The sequence below is a fragment of the Oncorhynchus mykiss genome, chromosome 6 (genome assembly GCF_057628025.1).
Source record: "Oncorhynchus mykiss isolate SJ-2025 chromosome 6, ASM5762802v1, whole genome shotgun sequence".
In the NCBI taxonomy this organism is placed as follows: domain Eukaryota; kingdom Metazoa; phylum Chordata; class Actinopteri; order Salmoniformes; family Salmonidae; genus Oncorhynchus; species Oncorhynchus mykiss.
Window position 1 is genome coordinate 47335149 of NC_143027.1, and position 27823 is coordinate 47362971.

Sequence of the window (27823 nt, forward strand, 5' to 3'; positions counted from 1 at the left end):
TTAGTGTCTTTACACCATTAGATGGCCGGGCGGGGGTAGGTGTGGAGCCGGAGACAGCAGGGGTCCGGCTGGATGAACCCGCTTCAGTGGGGGATGGGCACCTTGGCACCGGGGGCTCCCAGTCGGAGTAGCTATCACTGTGAAAGAAATCATTTAAAATAATATTTGTCATGTATGAGCCTTTTATCATCACTTAAAATAAACAGATATGTATTGTATAGAGCAGAGGGAACAGTCACTAAGGTGAAGTGCTGTTCCATTCAACTCTGGCCATTGTTGTGGGCCTGCCCTCCCCCAACAGCACCCAATGGCTAATTCATATGGAAATATAAATGGAGTGGAGCAGCAGGTGCAGTGGCCATGTGAGTGTTTGCTGTTCTACTCCATTCCATTTGAATAAAAAATACACACACACACACACACACACACACACACACACACACACACACACACACAGGTTATGGGTCATACACATACATACACACACACACACACACTATGTATAGCCAATGTGTACTTTACACATTTCATCATACATTGCATTACTGATTATATTTCTATAAATCGTACACCATTTTTTTTTTGAATTATTTATATTTCAAACAACGGCATTAGCAAGTACCATTCCAGAATTATGCCCTCCCTTTGCAGAAACATCTCCTCAGTTTTTGAATCATAACTATGCTCACTCAAAGATTCTTCAACAACAAATCTGTCTCAGTTTCTTGATCAATTTCTTCTATAATCTGGTGCAAATCTGTATACTTAGACTTGGACTTCGCTTTTCCTGATTTATTCGCCACGATGTCTTCAATGAAATCGTTGAAAAAACACTTTCCAAAATACTGCTTCCAAAATACTACTTTCCAAAATACTGCTGCGCGTAACGAGCGTGACTGCAACAAGTCTGATGGTCAATGTAAAATTAAGTTCGTTACGCATGCATTTACAAACAAGGGATGGTGGTCCAACCCATAACCATCACATACTGGCATTTACCTCAGCTCATTTGCTATCTACCAAGCTAGATTTCAAGAAGATCAGTGGTCATTGGGCAGAAATACAGTCAATCAACGAAACTTCGCTAATATTATTGGTGCGCAATGAGGTCATTGCTCGTTATCTTCAAATCAGTTCCTTTCGGTCAATAGGCCCCACAAAAAGAACAATCAAGTTTGGCTGTGTTGCAAACATCCAGCGGATTGCAATGAATCCATTTTTATAGCCTAACACGAAACATTTTGTTAAACCGCTTGTGTCGTGAATTCCATCTCTATCAACTTTTGACGAAGCATTCGACGTAATTACACACAGTAAACAATAATTTATCTAGTCATACTTTTCCGTTTGCTACTGAGGAGAAACCCAACTGCCACGAAGGAATTATCATCGAATAGATATGTGAAAAACACCTTGAGGATGATTCTAAACAACGTTTGCCATGTTTCTGTCGATATTAGGGAGTTAATTTGGAAAAACGTTTGGCGTTGTAGTGAATGAATTTTCGTTTTTTTTCTTAGCCTAAAGTGATGAACAAAACGGAGTGATTTCTCCTACACAAATAATATTTTTTGAAAAAATTAACATTTGCTATCTAACTGAGAGTCTCCTCATTGAAAACATCCGAAGTTCTTCAAAGGTAAATTATTTTATTTGAATGCTTTTCTTGTTTTTGTGAAAATGTTGCCTGCTGAATGCTAGGCTTAATGCTATGCTAGGCTATCAATACTCTTACACAAATGCTTTTGTAGCTTTGGTTGAAAAGCATATTTTGAAAATCTGAGATGACAGTGTTGTTAACGAAAGGCTAAGCTTGTGTTTCAATATATTTATTTCATTTCATTTGCGATTTTCATGAATAGAAAAAGTAGCGTTATGCTAATGCATAATAGTTGAAGTATTTTTCTGTCGATTTCTCAGCCAAGCAGGATGAACAAATGTGACGTTTTTCGCCTACAAAAATATTATTTTTGGAAAAGGAACATTTGCTATCTAACTGGGAGTCTCCTGAGTGAAAGCATCTGAAGTTCTTCAAAGGTAAATGATTGAATTTGGTTGCTTTTCTTATTTTTGTGAAAATGTTGCCTGCTGCCAGCACAGCCTAGCATAGCATTATGCTAGGCTTTTTTGGGTTGCATCAAACATGGACAGAAGCTTCTGAGACACAGTATTAATGATGAACACCTGGAGGTTCACTGGTAAGCCACATTTGCCTCGGGATCCATTCCCGTTGGTGTTATGTATCCACTTGTGGTATCTTCCTTCGGTTACACATCCTTGGATAACCTTATCCGGACGGCCCTTGCTATGCCTGGTGAGCAGTTCGTCAAGTTCTGTTGTCAGAAGAGGGATGGAAAAGTCAGGGTGAACCGACAACCTGACGAACCTGCCACGTTTGTTGTCTCTGCCTGTCGGAGGTGGAGTCCTAAAGCTCACAGGTGTGCCTGGCATAGATCTCGCTACTCTCTCTCTTCAATGCGTCATTGTCCGATTCGCTGGCTGTCAAGGAGGTGTTTCTGGGACCACATTGTTTCTTTCAAGGTAGGATTATGGCAATATTTTGTTATGTTTAGACCTATTTACATGTATATTTCTATAATTGTACCTAATGTTGGCTGTTAGGCTAATGTTATTTATTTTTTTCCAAATGCAGACAATAACCCAAAACACACTGTCGACCGGGTTTGTATTGCAAATGAGGGCATAAACTGGGTCAAGATGCCAGCAGAATAAGTAGACCAGCAAGACTTTAAATAGCACTTTACTCTCAACTAGTGAGACTCAACCCCGCCTACCGTAGGCCTACAGTATATCTAAAAATGTTTTTTTCATTGCTACACGTAGGTCTCCTGATTTGAATCCGATCTAATTTGTTTGGTATCAACTGAAAATGTGACTTTTCCAAGCCTACAAGCAAAGATGAACTAGTGAAGGCCATCAAGACATTTTGGTTTGAGAAACGATATAACAATGCAAAAAATACAATGATCTCAGCAAGATTTTACCCGTGGTCGTGGAGAAGTGCAACTAAAATGTAGCTGAGATGTACAGTAGTTGAAATAAACATCTGCATTTTGTCTTTTTTATCATTATTTTATTAACGAAAGCATGAAGATGTTGATAAACAAATACAGTACAACAGTGGTTCCCAAACTTTTTATAGTCCCTTACCCTTTCAAACATTCAACCTCCAGCTGGGTACCCCCTCTAGCACCAGGGTCAGAGCACTTTCAAATGTTGTTTTTTGCCATCATTGTAAGCCTGCCACACACACACTGTACGATACATTTATTAACTTCTTGGCGCACCCATCCCGTTAGCGGGATCATTTTCATCAACATCCGCTGAATTGAAGAGCGCCAAATTCAAATTAAATTACTAAAAATATTTAATTTTCATGAAATCACAAGTGCAATATAGCAAAACACAGCTTAGCTTGTTGTTAATCCACCTGGCGTGTCAGATTTAAAAAAAGACTGGTGACATCCAGTGGAAGCGGTATGAACTGAAAACAAGTTTCTAAGAAATATCGTTTCTCCATGAGAACTCACTGAACAGACAGAGACCTCAAAACACAAATCTGAAAGGTTAGTCCTCGGGGTTTTGCCTGCTACATAAGTTCTGTTATACTCACAGACATGATCCAAACAGTTTAAGAAACTTCAGAGTGTTTTCTATCCAAATATACTAATAATATGCATGTCTTATATTCTTGGCATGAGTAGCAGGAAGTTGAAATTGGGCATGCTATTTATCCAAAAGTGAAAATGCTGCCCCCTATACCTTAAGAAGTTAATGAGAAGGGTGTGCTTGAAAGGATGCACACAACTCTGCAATGTTGGGTTGTATTGGAGAGAGTCTCAGTCTTAAATCATTTTCCACACACAGTCTGTGCCTGTATATATTTTTCATGCTAGTGAGGGCCGAGAATCCACTCAAATAGCACGTGGTTGCAAAGGGCATCCTTTTCTTAACAGCGCCATTTGCCAAGGAAGGATACTCTTAGCACAGCCCAATCCAGAAATCAGGCGGTGGCTTCTGATTAAATAAAATTTTCACAGAACCGCTTGTTGCAATTTTGATGAGGCTCTTGTTCAGATATCAGGGCATGAAAGGGATAACGAATCCAGTTGTTTGTGTCATCCATTTCGGGGAAGAACCTGCGTAATTGCTCACCCAACTCACTCAGGTGCTTCGAGATATCACATTTGACATTGTCCGTAAGCTTGAATTCATTTGCACAAACAAAATTAATATAATGATGGAAAGACCTGTGAGTTGTCCTTGTTAATGATGACAGAAAAGAGCTCCAACTTCTTAATCATAGCCTCAATTTAGTCCCACACATTGAATATAAACTCAGCAAAAAAATAATCGTCCTCTCACTGTCAACTGTTGTCACACCCTGACCATAGTTTGCTTTGTATGTTTCTATGTTTTGTTTGGTCAGGGTGTGATTTGAGTGGGCATTCTATGTTGTGTGTCTAGTTTGTCTGTTTCTGTGTTTGGACTGATATGGTTCTCAATCAGAGGCAGGTGTTAGTCATTGTTTCTGATTGGGAACCATATTTAGGTAATCTGTTTGGTGTTGGGTTTTGTGGGTGATTGTCTCCTGTGTCAGTATTTGTACCACACGGGACTGTTTCGGGTTTTCACGTTTCTTGTTTTTGTAGTTTATTCATGTATAGTTTCTTTATTAAAGAACCATGAATTATAACCACGCTGCATTTTGGTCCGCCTCTCCTTCCCAGGAAGAACCCCGTTACAACTGTGTATATTTTCAGCAAACTTAACATGTGTAAATATTTGTATGAACATAACAAGATTCAACAACTGAGAAACTGAAACTGAAAAAGTTCCACAGACATGTGAATAACAGAAATGGAATAATGTGTCCCTGAACAAAGGGGGGGGGGGGGGGGGGTTCAAAGTAAGAGTCAGTATCTGGTGTGGCCACCAGTTGCATTAAGTACTGCAGTGCATCTCCTCCTCATGGACTGCACCAGATTTGCCAGTTCTTGCTGTGAGATGTTACCCCACACTTCCACCAAGACACCTGCAAGTTCCCAGACATTTCTGGGGGGAATGGCCCTAGCCCCCACCCTCCGATCCAACAGGTTCCAGACGTGCTCAATGGGATTGAGATCCGGGCTCTTCGCTGGCCATGGCAGAACACTCTCGCAGGAAATCACGCACAGAATGAGCAGTATGGCTGGTGGCATTGTCATGCTGGAGGGTCATGTCAGGATGAGCCTGCAGGAAGGGTACCATTGAGGGTGGAGGATGTCTTCCCTGCAACGCACAGCGTTGAGATTGCCTGCAATGACAACAAGCTTGGTCCAATGATGCTGTGACACATGGCCCCACACTATGAAAGACCCTCCACCTCCAAATTGATCCCGCTCCAGAGTACAGGCCTCGGTGTAACGCTCATTCCTTCAACGATAAACGCAAATCCAACCATCACCCCTGGTGAGACAAAACCGTGACTCGTCAGTGAAGTAGCATTCCAAGATGGCATAGCAGTCAGACGTCTTTTGTCCTCGTCTTGTCGTGTTCCATGTATAAATTGTGTATACATCTTTTTATATCCTTTTTCTCTGCATATATTTTTGATATTTTTCTTAACCTCAACTTCAACATACTCTCCTGCAATCCGCCTCACCCAATGTGGTATGGATCTGCTATTTTATTTACTTTGAACCGGAATCCCCAACAGAAGCTAGCCAACTAACTAGCTACTTGCTAGTAGTTAACCACGGCGTTGCAATCTACTGCAGAGATAGCCTGCAGAGTTCTGTCTTAAAATCCAGGTCTGTGCCCAAACAACTTGAGCTTCTACTATTAAAAATCCACCTTTCTAGAAACAAGTCTCTCACAGTTGCCACTTGCTATAGACCACCTTCTGCCCCCAGCTGTGCCCTGGACACCATATGTGAATTGATTTCCCCCATCTATCTTCAGAGCTTGTGCTGTTAGGTGGCCTAAACTGGGACATGCTTAATACCCCGGCCATCCTACATTCTAAGCTTTATGCCCTCAATCTCACACAAATGATCAATGAACCTACCAGGTAAAACCCCAAATCCGTAAACACGGGCACCCTCATAGATATCATCCTAACCTACCTGCCCTCTTCAACCAGGATCTCAGTGATCACTGCCTCATTGCCTGCATCCGTAATGGTTCTGCGGTCAAACGACCACCCCTCATCACTGTCAAACGCTCCCTAAAACACTTCAGCGAGCAGGCCTTTCTAATCAACCTTTCCCGGGTATCCTGGAAGGATACTGACCTCATTCCATCAGTAGATGGTGCCTGGTTATCCTTTAAAATTGATTTTCTCACCAGCTTAAATAAGCATGTCCCATTCCAAAAATGTTGAACCAGAACAGATATAGCCCCTGGTTCACTCCAGACCTGACTGCCCTTGAGCAGCACAAAAACATTGTATGGCGTACTGCATTAGCATCGAATAGCCCCCGCGATATGCAACTTTTCAGGGAAGTTAGGAACCAAAGAGGGCGACGACACCATTCTGTATACTTCTGGCCTTTCATTGGACACGTCCAGATGAGCTTCAATGCCAAACAACTCTCCTTCCGTGGCCTCCAACTGCTCTTAAATGCAAGTAAAACTAAATGCATGCTCTTCAACCGATTGCTCACCACACCTGTCCGCCCGTCCAGCATCACTACTCTGGACGGTTCTGACTTAGAATATGTGTACAACTACAAATACCTAGGTGTCTGGTTAGACTGTAAACTCTTCTTCCAGACTCACATTAAACATCTCCAATCCAAAATTAAATCTAGAATCGACTTGACTATTTCGCAGTAAAGCATCCTTCACTCATGCTGCCAAACATACCCTCGTAGAACTGACTATCATACCAATTCTTGACTTCGGCGATGTCATTTACAAAATAGCCTCCAACACACTACTCAGAAAATTGGATGCAGTCTACCACAATGCCATCCGTTTTGTCACCAAAGCCCCATATACTACCCACCACTGCGACCTGTATGCTGTCATTGGCTGGCCCTCGCCAAACCCATTGGCACCAGGTCATCTATAAGTCTCTGCTAGATAAAGCCCCGCCTTATCTCAACACACTGGTCACCATAGCAGTTCCCACCCATAGCACGCGCTCCAGCAGGTATATTTCACTGGTCACCCCCAAAGCCAACTCCTTGTTTGGCCGCCTTTCCTTCCAGTTCTCTGCTGCCAATGACTGGATCGAACTGCAAACCTTTCTATTATTGACTTTATGTTTGATTATTCCATATATAACTCTGTGTTGTTGTTTGTATTGCACTGCTTTGCTTTTTCTTGGCCAGGTCGCAGTTGAAAATTAGAACTTGCCTACCTGATTAAATAAATAAAAAAATCCTGTCTGGTCTAGCGATGGTTGGTTGTGCCCATAGGCAACGTTGTTGCCGGTGATGTCTGGTGAGGACCTGCCTTACATCAGGCCTACAAGCCCTCAGTCCAACCTCTCTCAGCCTATTGCGGAGAGTCTGAGCTCTGATGGATTGTGCATTCCTGGTGTAACTCGGTCTGCCACTGCGTGGTCTGCCACTGCGAGGATGACCTGCTATCCTTCCTGTCTCCCTGTAGCACTGGCGTAGGCATCTCACATTGCAATTTATTGCCCTGGCCACATCTGCAGTCCTCATGCCTTCTTGCAGCATGCCTAAGGCACGTTCACACAGATGAGCAGGGACCCTGGGCATCTTTCTTTTGGTGTTTTTCAGAGTCAGTAGAAAGGCCTCTTTAGTGTCCTAAGTTTTCATAACTGTGACCTTAATTGCCTACCATCTATAAGCTGTTAGTGTCTTAACCTCTGCGCACGGAACCCGCTAGCGGGCTGAAATTCCACAACATACGGTGATCGCTACATAAATAGTCATATTAAACATTCATGAACATACTAGTATCACATGTATCGAAAGCCTAGAATATTGCTAATCCAACTGCGTTGTCAGATTTAAAAAAGGATTTACTGCGACAGAATACGATGCGATTATCTGAGCATAGAGCCCCATAAAAATAAAAAAAATGTAACCAGCACAGGCGTAACATAATCACAAACTGCATTAAAATAAATAGTTTACCTTTGACGATCTTTGTCTGTTTGCAATTCCAATGCTCATTGTTACACAATGAATGATCTTTTGTTTGATAAAATCCGTTTTTATAGCCTAACACGAAACATTTTGTGAACCGCTTGTGTCGTGAATTCCGTCTCATTCCATTTTCGATGACACATTCCAGGTAAATAACGCACACAGAGCGTGACTTTTCCAGTCATGTTTGGTTTCACTGCAATCAACTGGTTTGTTTGTAAAACAATCAAACCTGATGGGCCATTAGTATTGACTGAAAGAAACCGATTTGAAGACAACAAGTCATTACATCAGTGTGCACCAATGATTTGCCCGCTGTTTCGTTGATTGACTGTCTTTTAACCCAATGACCACTGATCATCTTGACATCTAGCTGGGTAGATAGCCAATGAGCTGAGCTAAACGGCAATACGCCATGTTCATGTGTTGGAAGACCAACCCATGTAGTAAGCTTCAGCGTAAAGTGAGTCATTCGCTATTGAAGTTTCATACAGGAAGAAGCTACGCATATTACACACGCATTGTTTGGTGAATGCGCAGATTCAGCTGTTTATATATCAATCATAATGGCGACAAAGTCAGGGAAAGCTAAATCTAAGTCTAGATATACAGATGTACACACAATTTTAGAATAAATTGATTGGGAAGGTGAGACAGAGATTGTTGTAGGACGCTTCATTTAGCGATTGTGGAGGAATATTTTTTGAACAGGAAAGAACATCGTTTTGGACTGGTAAGTTCTTATCATGCTAATGCCCTTGTTTGAAATTAATAATATAAAATAGTATTTGTGATTTTTTTTAAATTTAGAAGCAATATATAAACATGTAATGTCATGAAATGTGAGATGCGTGTGTCTGCCGCACCACCCCAACCCACATGAAATAGCCTATTTGAGGCTGTTGAGGAGAGGGCAGGACCACATCAATGGCCAAAGTGAAATGGAGACAGTAGATACAGGTGGTCTGTTGTAATATAATAAAGACAGTAGATCTAGCTGGTCTGTCATAATATAAAAGAGACAGTAGATCTAGAAGGTAATAATAATATAATAAAGACAGTAGATCTAGCTGAAATATCATAATATAAAAGAGACAGTAGATCTAGCAGGTAATAATAATATATCAATATATTCAACCTAATATATTAAACCTTCAACTCTCTATATATATCTGTTTATTATACCTGTTGATACAGGGCTCATGAAGTGATTTGTTTCACAATCAGATGAAAACATGACCGGTTGTGTTCAAGCCGCATTAAAAGGCATTTTTACATGTCTTCACTATAAAACCCGTTAAGAAAATGTGGAGGTCCTGTGAAAAATACTATGCAAATCAAATGCCCATCCAACTGATGAATTTTGGCGCAGGCCTTGTGTGCACACCGTGCCCCAAACCGGAGGGTTTTCCTCTAAAAATTTGATTGACGAGAATCACTACAACACCCTCACACGTCACAACTTTAAAGATCTAATCTCAGATGGAACTGTGGTGAAAGTGCACACACACACACACACACACACACACACACACACACACACACACACACACACACACACACACACTATGAACGTATAAAAATATAATGTCGTAGTGGGACGTGTGGAGTTCTCTCTGAACAAAAGACCCATAGACATTGAACATGTGAATGATGATTTAATGTGTGTGTGTGTACGTGTGTGTGTGCATATGTGTGTGTGTGTGTTTGGGGTCAGTAGTTAGTTCTCTAATTCCACCCATCTAAAATAAACCTCATAAGGTTGAGACAGAAACTGTACTGTGAGAGATAAAAGATAAAAAGCCTCATGTGGACATGTTTCCTCAAAAACTAGTTTGACTTGCAAATTCATCTATGTATGACACAAGTGTTGAATGCTAAAGAAGAGAAAATTGAAAGAAGGTCAGGTGAAATAGATATAGAAAATATTTAATGGAAAATCGAATAATATATGTAAATATTATCTGATGTGAATATGAATATTGTACCTGCTGTATCCCTGACCGAATAATGAACAAAAAAAATGAAATATTGATCATAAAAAAGAAAGCAAGGAGAGATGACATTGCTGTATGATAGAGGGGAGTATGGGGTGGGTGTAGGGAGTGCCCCGAACTGGAGGGTTTTCTTCTGAAAATATTTTGTTGACGACCATCGCTACAACTCCCTCACACGTCACACCATTAAAGATCTTAATCTCAGATGGAACTGTGGTGCATGTGTACGTACACACAAACCAACACATACACACACACACATGCACACACAGTTCTACTAGTACTAATAGTTTACTTATGAATTGCACCCAACTTCATCCTCCCCCAAATCCCCACCCACCCTCTAATCTTCCAAAAGTCCGTGGCAAAGATGTGTGGGCAGAGGCTGAATAGCACACAGTAGCCAAACATATAAAACAGAAGGACTTTCAGAAAATTAGAGAAACTCAAGTTGACTCTTTGTTACAAGCTTGACCGAGCAGACTGCCAACAATTTATCAACGTGACCAGCGCAACTTCAGCATAACGGTAAGCGCAAGACCTGAGCAAACTTATGGGCTGTGAACCAATTCAACATGCCATGTATTAATTAGATCTGAAAACATAGGTTATTACATTTCAGTAAATATTTTTTTTGCATTCAATGAATAGCTAATTTTCTGTGTTCATGTAGGCTCATCAAAGGCTATGGCAGGACGTACTGTAGTTTGCATTTCACTTTTAATAGAAATTCTATATTCTGTGTTTAATTAGGCTTAATTCCCCTTTAGGAAAAAAGCAGCTACAAACTTTTGACATGGTACAAACCTTCAGTAGGCTAAATCCTACCCAACGATTATATCACAACGTGATATATTTTATACACTGAGTATACAAACATTGGGAACACCTGCTCTGTCCATGATATAGACTAACCAGGTGAATGCAGGTGAAAGCTAAGATTCCTTATTGATGTCACTTGTTAAATTCACTTCAATCAGTGAACATGATGGGGAGGAGACAGGTTAAAGAAGCCCTGAGACAACTGAGACATGGATTGTGTATGTGTGCTATTCAGAGGGTGAATGGGCAACACAAAAATGTAAGTGCCTTTGAACGTATGGTAGTAGGTGCCAGGCGTACTGGTTTGTGTCAAAAACTGCAACGCTGCTGGGTTTTTCATGCTGAACAGTTTCCCATGTGTATCAATAATGGTCCACCACCCAGAGGACATCCAGCCAACTTGACACAACATTGGGAAGCATTGGAGTTAACATGGGCCAGCATCCCTGTGGAACGCTTTTGACACCTTGTAGAGTCCATGCCCCGACGAATTGAGGATATTTTCAATACGGATGAATTGAGGATGTTTTCAATATTAATATTGAAACATCCTCAATTCGTCTGGGCATGGACTCTACAAGGTGTCTAAAGCGTTCCACAGGGAAGGTGTTTCTAATGTTTGGTATATTCAGTGTATGTTTGTATGATGATCTATTATATTTGAGAGCATATCCAAGGTTCCTATTCAAACTTTATATCAGAGTTTGCCTGCTCTACCGCTTTCTGGAGTCTGGGTGTGTAATGTTTTTCAGCGAATGGCTTACAGTCAGGTCCATAATTAAAGATGAACAAAAAAGACTGCATAAAATAAGTAATACAAATACTGAGCTATAGATGACATGAAAATAGTGCTCTTTGGCCATGCACACCAGTGGTGGATTTGGAGTCGAAAAATGGAAGCATATGCAGAAAAGTACCTCATACCAACTGTAAAATAAACTGTTGGATCTTTGATGTTAATAAGGTGCTATTTTAGTTCCATATATTAGGGTCAACGGCATCATGAACTTTACCAAGTACCAGGACATTTTTGCGAAAAACCTGGTTGCCAAGTGTATTTTCCAGCAAGAAAATAACCCCAAGCTATAATCACAATCCGCAAAGAAATGGTTAATTGACCACAAAATCAACTTTTTGTAATGGCCTTCTCAGTCTCTGGACTTGAACCTCATTGATAACCTGTGGTTTGAAAGTAGAAGGGGGCAGTCCATAAGAGCAGACAAATTATATCAAGGATCTGGAAAGTTTCTGAATGGAGGAATGGTCTAAGATCCCTTCCAATGAATTATATATTTTTTACCTTAATTTAACTAAGCAAGTCAGTTAATGGGGCTAGGCATCCCGCTACCGGGACAACTTCCGGTGAAACTGGAGGGCGCGCAATTCAAATAAATAATCATAAATATGATGGATATTAAACATTTAGGTACATATAAGTGTCTTATATCGGTTGAAAGCTTAAATTCTTGTTAATCTAACTACACTATCCGATTTACAGTAGCTATTACAGCGAAAACATGCCATGCGATTGTTTGAGGACATTGCCACACATCAAAATATTTTCTCCCCCGGCAAATTCACAAATAGCGATTAAATATTTACTTACCTTTCGAAAATCTTCCTCCGATTTGTCATCCAAAGGGTCCCAGCTATAACATGTAGTGTCGTTTTGTTAGATAAAATCCTTCTTTATATCCCAAAAAGTCAGTTTAGTTGGCGCCATCGATTTGAGTAATCCACTCATTCAACTTGCAGAGAAAGGAATCCAATAATCTACCCCTAAACTTTGCTTCAACAAGTCAAAATACATTTCTATTTACTCCTCAGATACCCTAAAATGTAGTCAAACTATAATTTCTTACAGAAAGAAGTATGTTCAATAGGAAACAGATTTTAGCAGGTCCTGGCTTCAAGGCACGCGCAAACACAAATTTCCAAGACTGCGTCCTACTAAAACTGCTGACACCTTGTGTATAGGATAAATCCAGGTAACTCCAGGTAAAGGTTTCCCATAGGCACAGCTCTATAGTCTGTTTACTCTCCAGAAGTCCTAACCCTAACCATTAGGGTGAAACAGTAAACTGATCTGTGGTCTGCTTACTCTCCAGAAGTCCTAACCCTAACCATTAGGGCGAAACAGTAAACTGATCTGTAGTCTGCTTACTCTCCAGCCATAGGAATTGCATCCACGGAGCTAATTTTCAGTATGCCCTTATACTTGCCATTGTAAGAGGATGGTCCCTCTAAAAAAAAAATCAGGTTGGATTTTCTCCTACCATATCTATTGTGTAATATTCTCCTGCAGTATTTTAACATTTCTACAAACTTCAAAGTGTTTTATTTCCAATGGTACTAATTATATGCTTCAGGGCCTGAGCAACAGGCAGTTTACTTTGGGCATGTCATTCAGACAGGAAGTGGAGAAAAAAGGGGTCTTAGCCCTAAGAAGTTTTAAGAACAAATTCTTATTTTCGATGACAGCCTAGGAACAGTGGGTTAACTGCCTTGTTCAGGGGCAGAACATCTGATTTTTACCTTGTCAGCTCGGGGATTCAATCTTGCAACCTTTCGGTTACAAGTCCAACACCCTAACCACTAGGACACCTGTCGCCCCAATGTGTTCTCCAAACTCATAAAACATTTTAGAAAAAGGCTCAGTGTCTTTATCCTCACAAGGGGAGTGGGCTAGAGAATTGAATACAGCGATGCCAATAATTTTGACTCCTATCTTTTTTAGATATTTTTCATTACTTGTTAAACAAAATGTATTTCTTTGAGCAATTGTATTAGTATAATAACATCATTTACCATTTTATTTTTTTCGAGCATACAATATAGCTCAGTATTTGTATTATTTATTTCATAAAATCATTTTTTCTCATCTTTATACAGTCTCAGCTCATCATCCATAATTATGGACCTGGCTAAACATTATCCAATCTATATGATCTCACAGGGTTAACATAGATATGCCTATGTTTTATTTTACAGTCCTGTGTAGTCAGTCCTGTTTGTTAGCTATTATTTACTTAAGAATTATAATGCTTTAACAATAAAGTTTCTTGTACTTCCTTCCAATAATTAATCACATTGAGTAACTGGTATAAATAATGCCATATGTAAGCTAAGTGGAGCAAATTGATTTCATGAATTCCCCAAAAAACAAGTTTGGATTAGGTACTGGCTAGTTTGTCATATAATTATTATAATTAATATAAATACGTTTCTATTTACTCCTCAGATACCCTAAAATGTAGTCAAACTATAATTTCTTACAGAAAGAAGTATGTTCAATAGGAAACAGATTTTAGCAGGTCCTGGCTTCAAGGCACGCGCAAACACAAATTTCCAAGACTGCGTCCTACTAAAACTGCTGACACCTTGTGTATAGGATAAATCCAGGTAACTCCAGGTAAAGGTTTCCCATAGGCACAGATCTATAGTCTGTTTACTCTCCAGAAGTCCTAACCCTAACCATTAGGGTGAAACAGTAAACTGATCTGTGGTCTGCTTTACTCTCCAGAAGTCCTAACCCTAACCATTAGGGCGAAACAGTAAACTGCTCTGTAGTCTGCTTACTCTTCAGAAGTCCTAACCCTAACCATTAGGGAGAAACAGTAAACTGATCTGTAGTCTGCTTACTCTCCAGAAGTCCTAACCATTAGGGTGAAACAGTAAACTGATCTGTGTTCTGCTTACTCTCCAGAAGTCCTAACCCTAACCATTAGGGCGAAACAGTAAACTGATCTGTGGTCTGCTTACTCTCCAGAAGTCCTAACCCTAACCATTAGGGCGAAACAGTAAACTGCTCTGTAGTCTGCTTACTCTCCAGAAGTCCTAAACCTAACCATTAGGGTGAAACAATAAACTGATCTGTGGTCTGCTTCCTCTCCAGAAGTCCTATTCCTAACCATTAGGGTGAAACAGTAAACTAATGTTAGATTAGTATCTCTACGGTCATCTTCACCCTACTCCTGTATACGTTGTGACTTTCTCTCTCCCCTGTACTTTCTTTCCTCTCCAGATGACTGTAGTACCATGGCTCATCATGCTCCTCTGTGTTATTCTACCGACAGTGAATGGTCTCACCTCCTTCCATGAACTCTGTGAGTGTGTGTTTGTATGTGTGTGTGTTTCTCTCTTTATCTCTGAGCTGTGTGTGTTCCTGATTGTAAGTATCAATGGTTTCTGCCTGTATCTCTTTATGTATACTGTACTCTCAGTGTTTTATTGTGAATCTAATTGAAGCCTGTGTGTGTGTGTGTGTGTGTGTGTGTGCGTGCGTGCGTGCGCCCTTGTAGACATGGTTGATAAGGGGGACAGTTTGGTGACTCTGACATGTCCCACGGCATTCTCTGGAGCTATGACGTGGAAGTACGAGGGAGAGACTGAGGATTTAGACAAAACTCTGGTCCAAGGCCGTAACCTGATACTGAATGAGGTGGACTGGTATGGAGAATACAGCTGCTGGGATGGAGACAAGAAACTAGGATCCATCTATCTACTGGAGGAGCTGAAGAACCCAGACGACGGTGTGTGTGTTTGTGACAGAGAGAGAGTTTATTGCCCACATGTTTCTACCACATGTCTGGTTGTTCATGTTTGTATGTGTGTGTGTGTGTGTGTGTGTGTGTGTGTGTGTGTGTGTGTGTGTGTGTCTATGTGTGTGTGTATGTATGTGTGTGTATGCTCTGCCTCTCTCTGTAGATGATTTAATCAGCTGTCGGGCCAAGTCTTATGGCTGCACCTTTAACTGTAGCTGGACCCACAGTGAATTCACAGCTGTCCGTCTTGGGCTGGGCAATGACTGGTAGGTAAATACATACACACACGCACACACACACACACACACACATACAAACGTAGCCTTTTTCATCGTTTTTATTCAGACACAGACAGACATTCTTATTTAATCTGATGTGCACTGTACAGATGTAGGATATTCATTTGAGCACTCTTTTGTTGCTGAGAATTTCAAACTTAGTCTATTAGTTTTAACAAGGCTTCTAAAAGTTTGTAATTTCCACTTTGAAATTAAAATGTCCATTAATTAGAATCCACATCAAAATTCACATTTCCTGTCGCTGCAGGATTATTTTCCTGCTGTAGCAAACTCCCTCAAATTAAAACTCTACCTCTGTATGTGTCTCTAGTACTGACAGCCAGGAATCTTGCACCTGGGTGTACCCAACGACCAGCCTCCAAGATGGAGGGTTGGAGTTTGAACTGACACATTCGCTTTCACCCTACACTGAGGAGGCCGCTCCTCTAGTGGTCACTGTTGAGGCCATCACCAGGCAGGATTACCTCAGGAAGACTAAGAGGTTCTACCTACACGACATTGGTGAGTGTATCCACCTACGTAACAGGTGGTATTAAAACCATGTACTTCCATGGTACTTCTTTCCAGAGTAAGGAAAGGCTTAAAACACAATTAATTTCCATTTGTTTGCAAATCTCATGTGTGTAAGAATGTTATGTGTGATTACGCAAACCAAAAACAAGTATCACAGGTCTATGTAACAACGTTGAATTCACAAGGAAGCTAACGGAAGAAAATGGACCTGAAATCTACGTGAATTTGTCCTATAAGCTTGTTTTCGTTTTTCCAATGTAAAAGGTTTCGCTTCGGGGCAACCTTTTTGCTGTATTGTGCACTAATAAATACACCCCTGCCTATTATATACATGTCCACAGTCCAGCCAGACAGTCCTGCAGGGATGAAGTGCCAGGTGATGGATCAGAGATTGAAGGTGAAAGTAGAACCGCCAGCCACCTGGAACTGTCCACCCAGCTACTTCCCTCTGGAGCACCAGATAGGATACATTTTTAAAGACAACGGAAAGGTACAACACACACACACACACACACACACACACACACACACACACACACACACACACACACACACACACACACACACACACACACGCACACACACACACACACACACACGCACGCACGCAAGCTTATGCACACATTGACACACACTGGAATTTTGGAATGAAACCATAACTCTCTCTCCTTTGCCTTTCTCTCTCTAGGAGGAGCACTCTACGAATCCTCTCATACCGAGAGGGGTCAGTAAGCTGAGGGCCCGCTCCAGAGACCCCCTGGTCCCTTCCCCCTGGAGCCAGTGGACCCCCTGGAAAAATGTAACCAACTAAGATATAATAATAATAGAATAATATATGACATTTAGCAGATGCTTTTTACAGTATCACTTCATTTCTACTATCGCCCTCCAACGTAAGCTACCATTATTTCTTCAGGCACTGGTTATCATAGACTAGTGCCTTCTAACAAATATGTAAATCTGCAAAATGGTAACTATTGACATATTTATTGAATTATATACTTATCTATTTCATAATAACTATCTGAAGAAAGCTACAAAAGGGTTAACAACAACCTCTATACTGAGCACCATTGCAACTCTGGTTTACAGTGTACAAGTGTGTGATGTGATATCTGTCCCTTTATCAATGTATCTTTGTGGTGGTTTTTCTGTGTAGGCTGATGGTTTGGCTCTGTCTCTTTGTACGTCACAACTATTGCTATTAAAAGAGCTGTGAGTTTCCTGCCTCATACTTCTGTTTCCTTGTTTGTATACTCTATACTATGTATATATATGTGTTGGGAGGTGTACATACAGTATATGTGTTTTTGTTGATGTTTGGTATTATTGTAACATATTAAAGGTGAACTTGATGATCGTATAGTAATTAAGAAATGGAAGAAAGCAAAAATACTCTATATAATTTAACCACAAAACATTTTACACTAGTCTCATGGATAAGCCTCTACATAGACAGTGATGTAGCATCTGAGTCATTGCTGGGCTAATGTGTTGTGTACTGTGGCTCAATGTGAAGGGCAGCCTATTCACACTTATTCCATCACATCCTGTTAGACCAAGAAACACAAACACACACACAGGCACCCACAGATATGTCCACAGAGACTCACACACATGCACGTACACGTACACACATGCACGTACAAGTACACACATGCACATACAAGTACACACACACACACACACACACACACACACACACACACACACACACACACACACACACACACACACACACACACACACACACACACACACACACACACACAGAGAGAGAGAGGTGCTAGTGGCCAGAGTAATAGAAGGATGGATTGGTATAAAACACAAGTCGATGTGTTTGATACCTTTCCATTCATTCCATTCCAGCCATTACATTGAGCCCATCCTGCTATATTCTTCGCCCACCATCCTCCTCTGCCGCACGCTCAAAACACTCGCACAGACACACACACACATCAGGTTAAATATTTCCTACAAGTTTTGTAGAGTAAGTGATCTTTGTTGTGTTTCTTGAATGAGGTGCCCAAACAAAATAACCATCTGGTTGGCTTATGGATAGGAAACACTCTACCATTTACCTTATTACAGGTGGTTACGGGAGGCAAAAAGGAGGAGAAATGCAAAGAGAAACGCAAAGGAAAAGATAGCATCTGCTGCAAGACTGGAGAAAAGAAGAGAACCAAGACTAAGTCGAGATCTGCATTCACTGCTAATGAATAACGGACATCGTATTGTCGTATCACTATGTGTTTCTGGGATCTAGACAGTTAAATATGTCAATAAAATGTAATATTCAACATGTTCCTAAAAAGTAGTGATGATTATGGACTTTCTACATCCATGTAGTTTGTCTATAGAGTGGATGGTCCTCATGCAGACATGGTTTTACTCCTGCAAATTTCAGATGAAAATGCTAATCTGATGAATGTGACCAGAAATTATTTTGATCTACTGTGTAAATTAGATCACAACATCAATGCATCAACACATAAAGGTTGTTAAAGGGGCAATCTGTAGTTCGAACCAAAACAAAGTGGACACCTGCCACTGTCTTGGTGTACAGGCTGAGTGATGGGGCTGGAGAAATGTAACCACTCCAAAATTCAGAAACAGCTGACAATCTATGTAGTTTTAACTATGTTTCGAGGCTAAACCGTGTTTGCTTACAATTACACTTGCTTACAAACAATAGAGTAAGACAAGCTTATTATATTTGGGGGCACCATTTTATTTTTTTATTTACAGAGAGCTTGGGGCACACTCCAACACTCAGACATAATTTACAAACTAAGCATTTGTGTTTAGTGAGTCCACCAGATCAGAGGCCGTTGGGATGACCAGGGATTTTCTCTTGATACCTGCCTGAATTGGACCATTGTCCTGTCCTGCTAAGCATTCAAAATGTAATGAGTACTTTAGGGTGTCAGGGAAAATGTATGGAGTAAAAAGTACATTATTTTCTTTAGGAATGTAGTGAAGTAAAAGTAAAAGTTGTCAAGAATATAAATAGAAAACGAAAGTACAGACACCCCAGAAAAACGACATAAGTAATACTTTAAAGTAATTTTATATAAGTACTTTACACCATTGCAAGCTATCACACACACACACACACACACACACACACACACACACACACACACACACACACACACACACACACACACACACACACACACACACACACACACACACACACAGCCAATGCATGTTATTGAGACATTCAACCACTGTACACTTCCTGTTTCACACTGTGTATTTCTCGACATAGCTCATTCTAATATTTCTACTAATGTACATTGCATTTTAGTTACACTGTTTATACACATCACATATTTATTTATGTACTGGAATCTTGGTATAGCTCACTCTAATATATCTAATGCTGTTCATACCATTCTTAGTTTAATATCTTGTGAAAATTATTCTGGTGTACATATGGATAGAATGCATTTGGATTAATGTTACAGTGATATTTGGGTTGTTAATTAGATTAATTCTGATGTTTCTTGATTGGTTTCTTGATTAATTTATTTTGTATTATTTGTAAACTTGATTGACATTTTACTGCATTGTTAGGCGCTAGTAACATAAGCACTTCACTGCACCCGCTATAACATCTGCTAAACTGTGTATGCGACCAATAAACTTTGATTTGACACACACTGGCACTTGCGTAGCCACACTCACCCATTCCCTTTCACCCTACACTGAGGAGACTGCTCCCCTAGTGGTCACTACTGAGGCCATCAACAGGCAGGAGTACCTCAGGAAGACTAAGAGATTCTGAGCAGGAACCCCCTTCATAACAGGTGGCATTAAAACCATGTACTTCAATGGTATTTCATTCCAGACTAAGGAGAAGCTTAAAACAATTTAATTCCGCTTGTTTGCAAATTTCATATGTGTAAGCATTTTCATGTGTGATTACACAAACCACAAACAAGTATCACAGTTGTAACTACAGGTCAATGTAACAATGTTATATTCACTAAGAACTTAATGGAAGCAAACGGGCCTGTCACGTTGTCACGTTCTGACCTTAGTTCCTTTGTTTTGTCTTTTGTTTTAGTATGGTCAGGGCGTGAGTTGGGTGGGTTGTCTATGTTAGTTTGTCTATGTTTTTCTATTTCTGTGTTTGGCCTGTATGGTTCTCAATCAGAGGCAGCTGTCAATCGTTGTCCCTGATTGAGAACCATATGTAGGTATGTTTTCTATTGTGTTTTGTGTGTGGTTGTTTCCTGTTTAGTGTTTTGCTGCACCTTGGTCCTCCTCTCCTTCCCCAGACGACAAGCGTTACAGAACCACCCACCAAGAAAGGACCAAGCAGCGTGGTAACGGGCAGCAGCGGCCGGAAACGCATGACATAGTTTCAGGCTTTTATTTTGAAAAATGAGCGTGAGCGACAAGTAAGTGGTCAGCTGGTGGCTCTCAGAGTGATTTGTGCGTAATAGACAAATAGACAAATGCGGCCATTGTTTCTCTCACTCCTACTAAGAAGCCAACTGACCCATTTGATATATTATCGAATACATATTTGAAAAACACCTTGAGGATTGATTATAAAAAACGTTTGCCATGTTTCTGTCGATTATTATGGATCTAATTTGGAATATTTTTCGGCGTTGTCGTGAGCACAATTTCCGGTCGATTAATCAGCCAAACGTGAAGATAAAACGGAGCCATTTCGGCTACAAGAATAATCTTTATGGAAAAAAGGAACATTTGCTATCTAACTGGGAGTCTCGTGAGTGAAAACATCCGAAGCTCATCAAAGGTAAACGATTTAATTTGATTGCTTTTCTGATTTGTGACCAAGCTGCCTGCTGCTAGCTAGGCATAATGCTATGCTAGGCTATCGATAAACTTACACAAATGCTTGTCTTGCATTGGTTGTAAAGCATAATTTCAAAATCTTAGATGACAGGGTGATTAACAAAAGGCTAAGCTGTGTTTCAATATTTGTGATTTAATGAATATGAATATTTTCTAGTAATATCTTTTGTCCGTTGCGTTATGGTAATTAGTGTCAGTTGATGACAATTCTTCCGGATCCGGGAGGGGTAGTTCCAAGATTAAGAGGCCCGCGCCAGAGCCGCCACCGCGAACAGACACCAACCCTGACCCTCCCCTATAGGTTCAGGTTTTGCGGCCGGTCCACACCTTTGGGTGGGTGGGGGTACTGTCACGTTCTGACCTTAGTTCATTTGTTTTGTCTTTTGTTTTAGTATGGTCAGGGCGTGAGTTGGGTGGGTTGTGTGTTAGTTTGTCTATGATTTTCTATTTCTGTGTTTGGCCTGGTATGGTTCTCAATCAGAGGCAGCTGTCAATCGTTGTCCCTGATTGAGAACCATATTTAGGTAGCCTGTTTTCCATTGTGTTTTGTGGGTGGTTGCGTCCTGTTTAGTGGTTTTGTTTCACCTTTCAGGACTGTTTGTTTGTCGTGTTTGTTGTTTTATCTAGTGTTGCATATTTCATTAAATAATATGAACACTTACCACGCTGCACCTTGGTCTTCCTCTCCTTCCCCAGACAACAAGTGTTACACACGTCTACTCCCGCTCCCCCTTTCTGGCACTTGCTGTCACCAGTTTACTCATTATTACGCACTCCTGCCACTATCGTTACACGCACCATAATTAGTTAAAGAATTTAAAGGCAATGTTTCCAAATACTAATTGACTCTATGTGAACTTCTGACCCACTAGGAATGTGATGAATGAAATAAAAGCTGAAATAAATTATTTTCTCTATTATTCTGACATTTCACATTCTTAAAATAAAGTGGTGATCCTAACTGACCTAAAACAGGGAATTTTTACTAGGATTAAATGTCAGGAATTGTGAAAAACTGAGTTTAAATGTATTTGGCTCAGGTGTATGTAGACTTCCTGTCACGTCCTGACCTTAATTCCCTTTTTTAAGTCTCTGTTTTAGTTTGGTCTGGGCATTTTGTTTTATATTTTAGGTTTTGTATTTCTGTGTTTGGCCGGGTATGGTTCCCAATCAGAGGCAGCTGTTGATCGTTGTCTCAGATTGAGAACCATACTTAGGCAGCCTGTTTTCCCACTATGGGTTGTGGGTAGTTATTTACTGTTTAGTGTTTTTGTTGCACCTTGCAGAACTTCGCTTGTCGGTTTGTTATTTTTGTTCCAGTATTCATCTTTATTAAAATCATTATGAATACGTACCACACTGCTCTTTGGTCCTCTTCTCCTTCTTCCACCGACGGCTCCTTACACTTCCGACTTCAACTGTATTCTCCAAACACTGACTTCTCTGGCATTATCCTTTAAATATTACTTACCTTTTTCACAATAACTATCTGAAAAAAACTTACAAAAAGGGCATTATCACTTTTATACAATGGGTTACCAACATATTCAAATAAATGGCTTTGTTTTTCACCTCTCACTTCTGTTTCCTTGTTTGTATACTGTATGTATACAGTGGGGTCTGAAATGATAAACACCCTTGATAAAGAAGAGCAATAACGATTGTATAAGATAAATAATTCAACTAGAAAAGTACATTTCCCGAAGAAAATGGTGTATGCATGTGAATGATTGATATGATATGATAGCCTGAACATGGGAAAGTTGGTTGGTGTCTCTAGCTTGCACGGTTCAAAAGTTACTGTTGGTGGGCTATTTTATGCACATTTATGCAAATGTTATGGTTGTAGATTATAAAAGTTTCTATGAATTGAAAGTTAGGATCGGCTGAACATGTGAAAGTTGGATTGGTGTCCTAGACTGAACGGATCAAGAGTTACTATTGTTATGTTATTTTATGCAAATGTTTACACATTTATATAATTATAGTTAATCAAAGTTAAGAATTTTAGTTTAGGACAGACTGAACATGTGAAATTGGTTTAGTGTCTTTAGCTTGAATAGTTCAAGAGTTACTGTTGGTGAGGGATTTATTCAAATGTAGGTACATTTGTATTGTTATGTTTGATAAAAGTTTTGAAATTAGGATAGCCTAAATGTGGGCAAGTTGGTTTGATGACTATGTTAATTTATGCAAATGTTTATAATTAAAGTACATTTATGTAATAAAAGTTGTTCAAACGTTTTAAGAATGTGAAGTTAGGATAGACTGAACATCTAAAAGTTGGTTTGGTGTCTTTAGCTTGACTTGTTCTAGAGTTACTGTTGGTGAGGGATTTTATGTTAAATTATACATGGGGCAAAAAAGTATTTAGACAGCCACCAATTGTGCAAGTTCTCCCACTTAAAAATATGAGAGATCTGTAATTTTCATCATAGGTACACTTTAACTATGACAGACAAAATGAGGAAAAAAATACAGAAAATCACATTGTAGGATTTTTTAGGAATTTATTTGCAAATTATGTTGGAAAATAAGCAACAGTGTGTGAACCTTGTGAAGACTTACAGAAAACATTTGACCTCTGTCATTGCCAACAAAGGGTATATAACAAAGTATAGAGAAACTTTTGTTATTGACCAAATACTTATTTTCCACCATAATTTGCAAATAAATTCATTAAAAATCCTACCATGTGATTTTCTGGATTTTCTTTTTCTCATTTTGTCTGTCATAGTTGAAGTGTACCTATGATGGAATTACAGGCCTCTCTCATATTTTTAAGTGGGAGAACTTGCACAATTGGTGGCTGACTAAATACTTTTTTGCCCCACTGTATATATACAGTGGCAAGAAAAAGTATGTGAACCCTTTGGAAATACCTGGATTTCTGCATAAATTGGTCATAAAATTTGATCTGAACTTCATCTAGGTCACAACAATAGACAAACAGTCTACTTAAACTAATAACACAAACAATAATATGTTTTTATTGTCTATTGGACACACCGTGTAAATATTCACAGTGCAAGGTGGGAAAAGTATGTGAATTCTTGGATTTTAATAACTGTTTGACCCTTCTTTGGCAGCAATAACCTCAACTAAACGTTTTCTGTAGTTGCGGATCAGACCTGCACAATGGTCAGGAGGAATTTTGGACCATTCTTCTTTACAAAACTTTCAGTTCAGCAATATCCTTGGGATGTCTGGTGTGAACTGCTCTCTTGAGGTCATGCCACTGCATCTCAATCGGGTTGAGGTCAGTGCTCTGACTGGGCCATTTCAGAAGTCGTATTTTCTTCTGTTGAAGCCATTCTGTTGTTGATTTACTCCTGTATTTTGAGTCATTGACCTGTTGCATCACTCAACTTCTGTTGAGCTTCAATTGCGGACAGATAGCCTAACATTCTCCTGCAAAATGTCTTGATAAAATTGGGAAATCATTTTTCCGTCGACGATGGCAAGCTGTCCAGGCCCTGAGGCGGCAAAGCAGCCCCAAACTATGATGCTCCCTCCACCATACTTTATAGTTGGGATGAGGTTTTGATATTGGTGTGCTGTGCCTTTTTTTCTCCACACATAGTGTTGTGTGTTCCTTCCAACCAACTCAACTGTAGTTTCATCTGTCCACATAATATTTTGCCTGTGGCACATCCAGGTGTACTTTTGTAAACATCGGACAACAGTGGTCTCTTCCATGGTGTCCTCCCATGAACACCATTATTGTTTAGTGTTTTACGTATCAGACTCGTCAACAGAGATGTTAGCATGTTCCAGAGATTTCTGTAAGTCTTGAGCTGACACTCTAGGATTCTTCTTAACCTCATTGAGCATTCTGTGCTGTGCTCTTGCAGTCATCTTTACAGGACGGCCACTCCTATGGAGAGTAGCAACAGTGCTGAACCGAGATCTGACATCTCTTTTGTTCGAGGTATGGTTCACATCAGGCAATGCTTCTTGTGAATAGCAAACTCAAACGTTGTGTGTTTTTTATTGGGCAAGGCAGCTCTAACCAACATATCCAATCTCGTCTCATTAATTGGACTCCAGGCTAGCTGACTCCTGACTCCAATTAGCTTTTTGAGAAGTCTTGGGGTTCACATACTTTTTCCAACCTACACTGTGAATGTTTAAATGATGTATTCAATATAGACAAGAAAAATACAATAATTTGTGTATTATTAGTTTAAGCACACTATGTTTCTCTATTGTTTTGACTTAGATGAAGATCAGATCAAATTTGCTGACAAATTTATTTAGAAATCCAGGTAATTCCAAAGGGTTCACATACATTTCTTGTGGGGCAAAAAAGTATTTAGTCAGCCACCAATTGTGCAAGTTCTCCCACTAAAAAGATTAGAGAGGCCTGTAATTTTTATCATAGGTACACCTCAACTATGACAGACAAAATGAGAAAAAAAATCTAGAAAATCACATTGTAGGATTTTAATTAATTTGCTAATTATGGTGGAAAATAAGTATTTGGTCAATAACAAAAGTTTATCTCTATACTTTGTTATATACCCTTTGTTATATACCCTTTGCTGGCAATGACAGAGGTCAAACATTTTCTGTAAGTCTTCACACACTGTTGCTGGTATTTTGGCCCATTCCTCCATTCAGATCTCCTCTAGAGCAGTGATGTTTTGGGGCTGTTGTTGGGCAACACGGACTTTCAACTCTCTCCAAAGATTTTCTATGGGGTTGAGATCTGGAGACAGGCTAGGCCACTCCAGGACCTTAATGCTTCTTACGAAGCCACTCCTTCGTTGCCCAGGCGGTGTGTTTGGGATGATTGTCATGTTGAAAGACCCAGCCACGTTTCATCTTCAATGCCCTTGCTGATGGAAGGAGGTTTTCACTCAATCTCACGATACATGGCCCCATTCATTCTTTCCTTTACACGGATCAGTCCCTTTGCAGAAAAACAGCCCCAAAGCATGATGTTTCCACCCCCATGCTTCACAGTAGGTATGGTGTTCTTTGGATGCAACTCAGCATTCTTTGTCCTCCAAACACGACGAGTTGAGTTTTTACCAAAAAGTTATATTTTGGTTTCATATGACATTCTCCCAATCTTCTTCTGGATCATCCAAATGCTCTCTAGCAAACTTCAGACGGGCCTGGACATGTACTGGCTTAAGTAGGGGGACATGTCTTGCACTGCAGGATTTTAGTCCCTGGCGACGTAGTGTGTTACTGATTGTAGGCTTTGTTACTTTGGTCCCAGCTCTCTGCAGGTCATTCAATAGGTCCCGCCGTGTGGTTCTGGGATTTTTGCTCACCGTTCTTGTGATCATTTTGACCCCACGGGGTGAGATCTTGCGTGTAGCCCCAGATCGAGGGAGATTATCAGTGGTCTTGTATGTCTTCCATTTCCTAATAATTGCTCCCACAGTTGATTTCTTCAAACCAAGCTGCTTACCTATTGCAGATTCACTCTTCCCAGCCTGGTGCAGGTCTACAATTTTGTTTCTGGTGTCCTTTGACAGCTCTTTGGTCTTGGCCATAGTGAAGTTTGGAGTGTGACTGTTTGAGGTTGTGGACAGGTGTCTTTTATACTGATAACAAGTTCAAACAGGTGCCATTAATACAGGTAACAAGTGGAGGACAGAGGAGCCTCTTAAAGAAGAAGTTACAGGTCTGTGAGAGCCAGAAATCTTGCTTGTTTGTAGGTGACCAAATACTTATTTTCCACCATAATTTGCAAATAAATTCATAAAAAATCCTACAATGTGATTTTGTTTTTTTCTTATTTTGTCTGTCATAGTTGAAGTGTACCTATGATGAAAATTACAGGCCTCTCTCATCTTTTTAAGTGGGAGAACCACTGTGTGTATATATAGTTATATTTATAAAAAGAAAATATGAATTTGAAGTTAGCAAAGCCTGAAAATTAGAAAGTTAATTTTGTGTCTCTAGCTTGAACAGTTCTAGAGTTAATAATGGTGAGTTATTTTATGCAAATGTGGCATATTTATTGTTATAGTTGATTAAAGCTTTTAAGACTTTGAAATTAGGATAGCCTGAACATGATGGGTGGATTGGTTTCTCTAGCTTGAACGGATCAAGAGCTACTGTTATTGAGTTATTTGTGCAAATGTCTGTACATTTGTATTTTTATAGTTGATAAAAAAATGAAGACTGAAGTTATGATAGCCTGCACATGGGAAATTGGTTTGGTGTGTCTAGCTTGAATGGTTCAATAGTTACTGTTGGTGCTATGTTGGTGCTATACTATGCAAATGTAGGCAATCGTATATCGTTATAATTGATTGTTTTTTTTGTTGCGTATGTGTAACAGAAAAAAAGGACATTATAAAGCTTGCAGAGCTGTCAAATGAGAATTAATTTTAGCTAATTGGGTTAGAGAGGAGACATCCTCTGGTCATATACTGGTTCAGCGATAATTGCGTTTGTTCTATTAGTTCATATCCCATTGTGATATATAGGCCTAAGGCCGAAACAATCACACCTTTGTTTCATCACAAAACCGGAAAGCAACAATCTGTCCGGTGAAATCCACAAACAAACAGTTACATGACCTACCACACACAACATGGTGAAGCAATTGAATGTTTTCTACATTTTCGTATTACTTAATTAACAGCTGTTGGTTTAGAACTACGGAGAGTTTGTATTTGTATTAATTAGGGATCCCCATTAGCTGATGCCAAGGC

General features: G+C 39.9%; 1 protein-coding gene across 4 annotated transcripts in view; it reads left to right on the forward strand.

The window, feature by feature from the left end:
• il12b2 (interleukin 12B 2) overlaps positions 1-18604 on the forward strand; it is a 105596-nt gene extending 86992 nt beyond the window's left edge. For 2 of the 4 annotated variants that reach the window (XM_090236752.1, XM_090236754.1), the window contains exons 2-8: positions 14973-15054; positions 15250-15480; positions 15656-15758; positions 16102-16292; positions 16646-16794; positions 16993-17103; positions 18396-18604. In XM_090236752.1, coding sequence (XP_090092878.1) covers positions 14973-15054; positions 15250-15480; positions 15656-15758; positions 16102-16292; positions 16646-16794; positions 16993-17103; positions 18396-18527 — 999 coding nt within the window. In that variant the 3' untranslated portion in view covers positions 18528-18604. 4 annotated transcript variants of the gene reach the window in all.
• The last annotated feature ends 9219 nt before the right edge of the window (positions 18605-27823 follow it).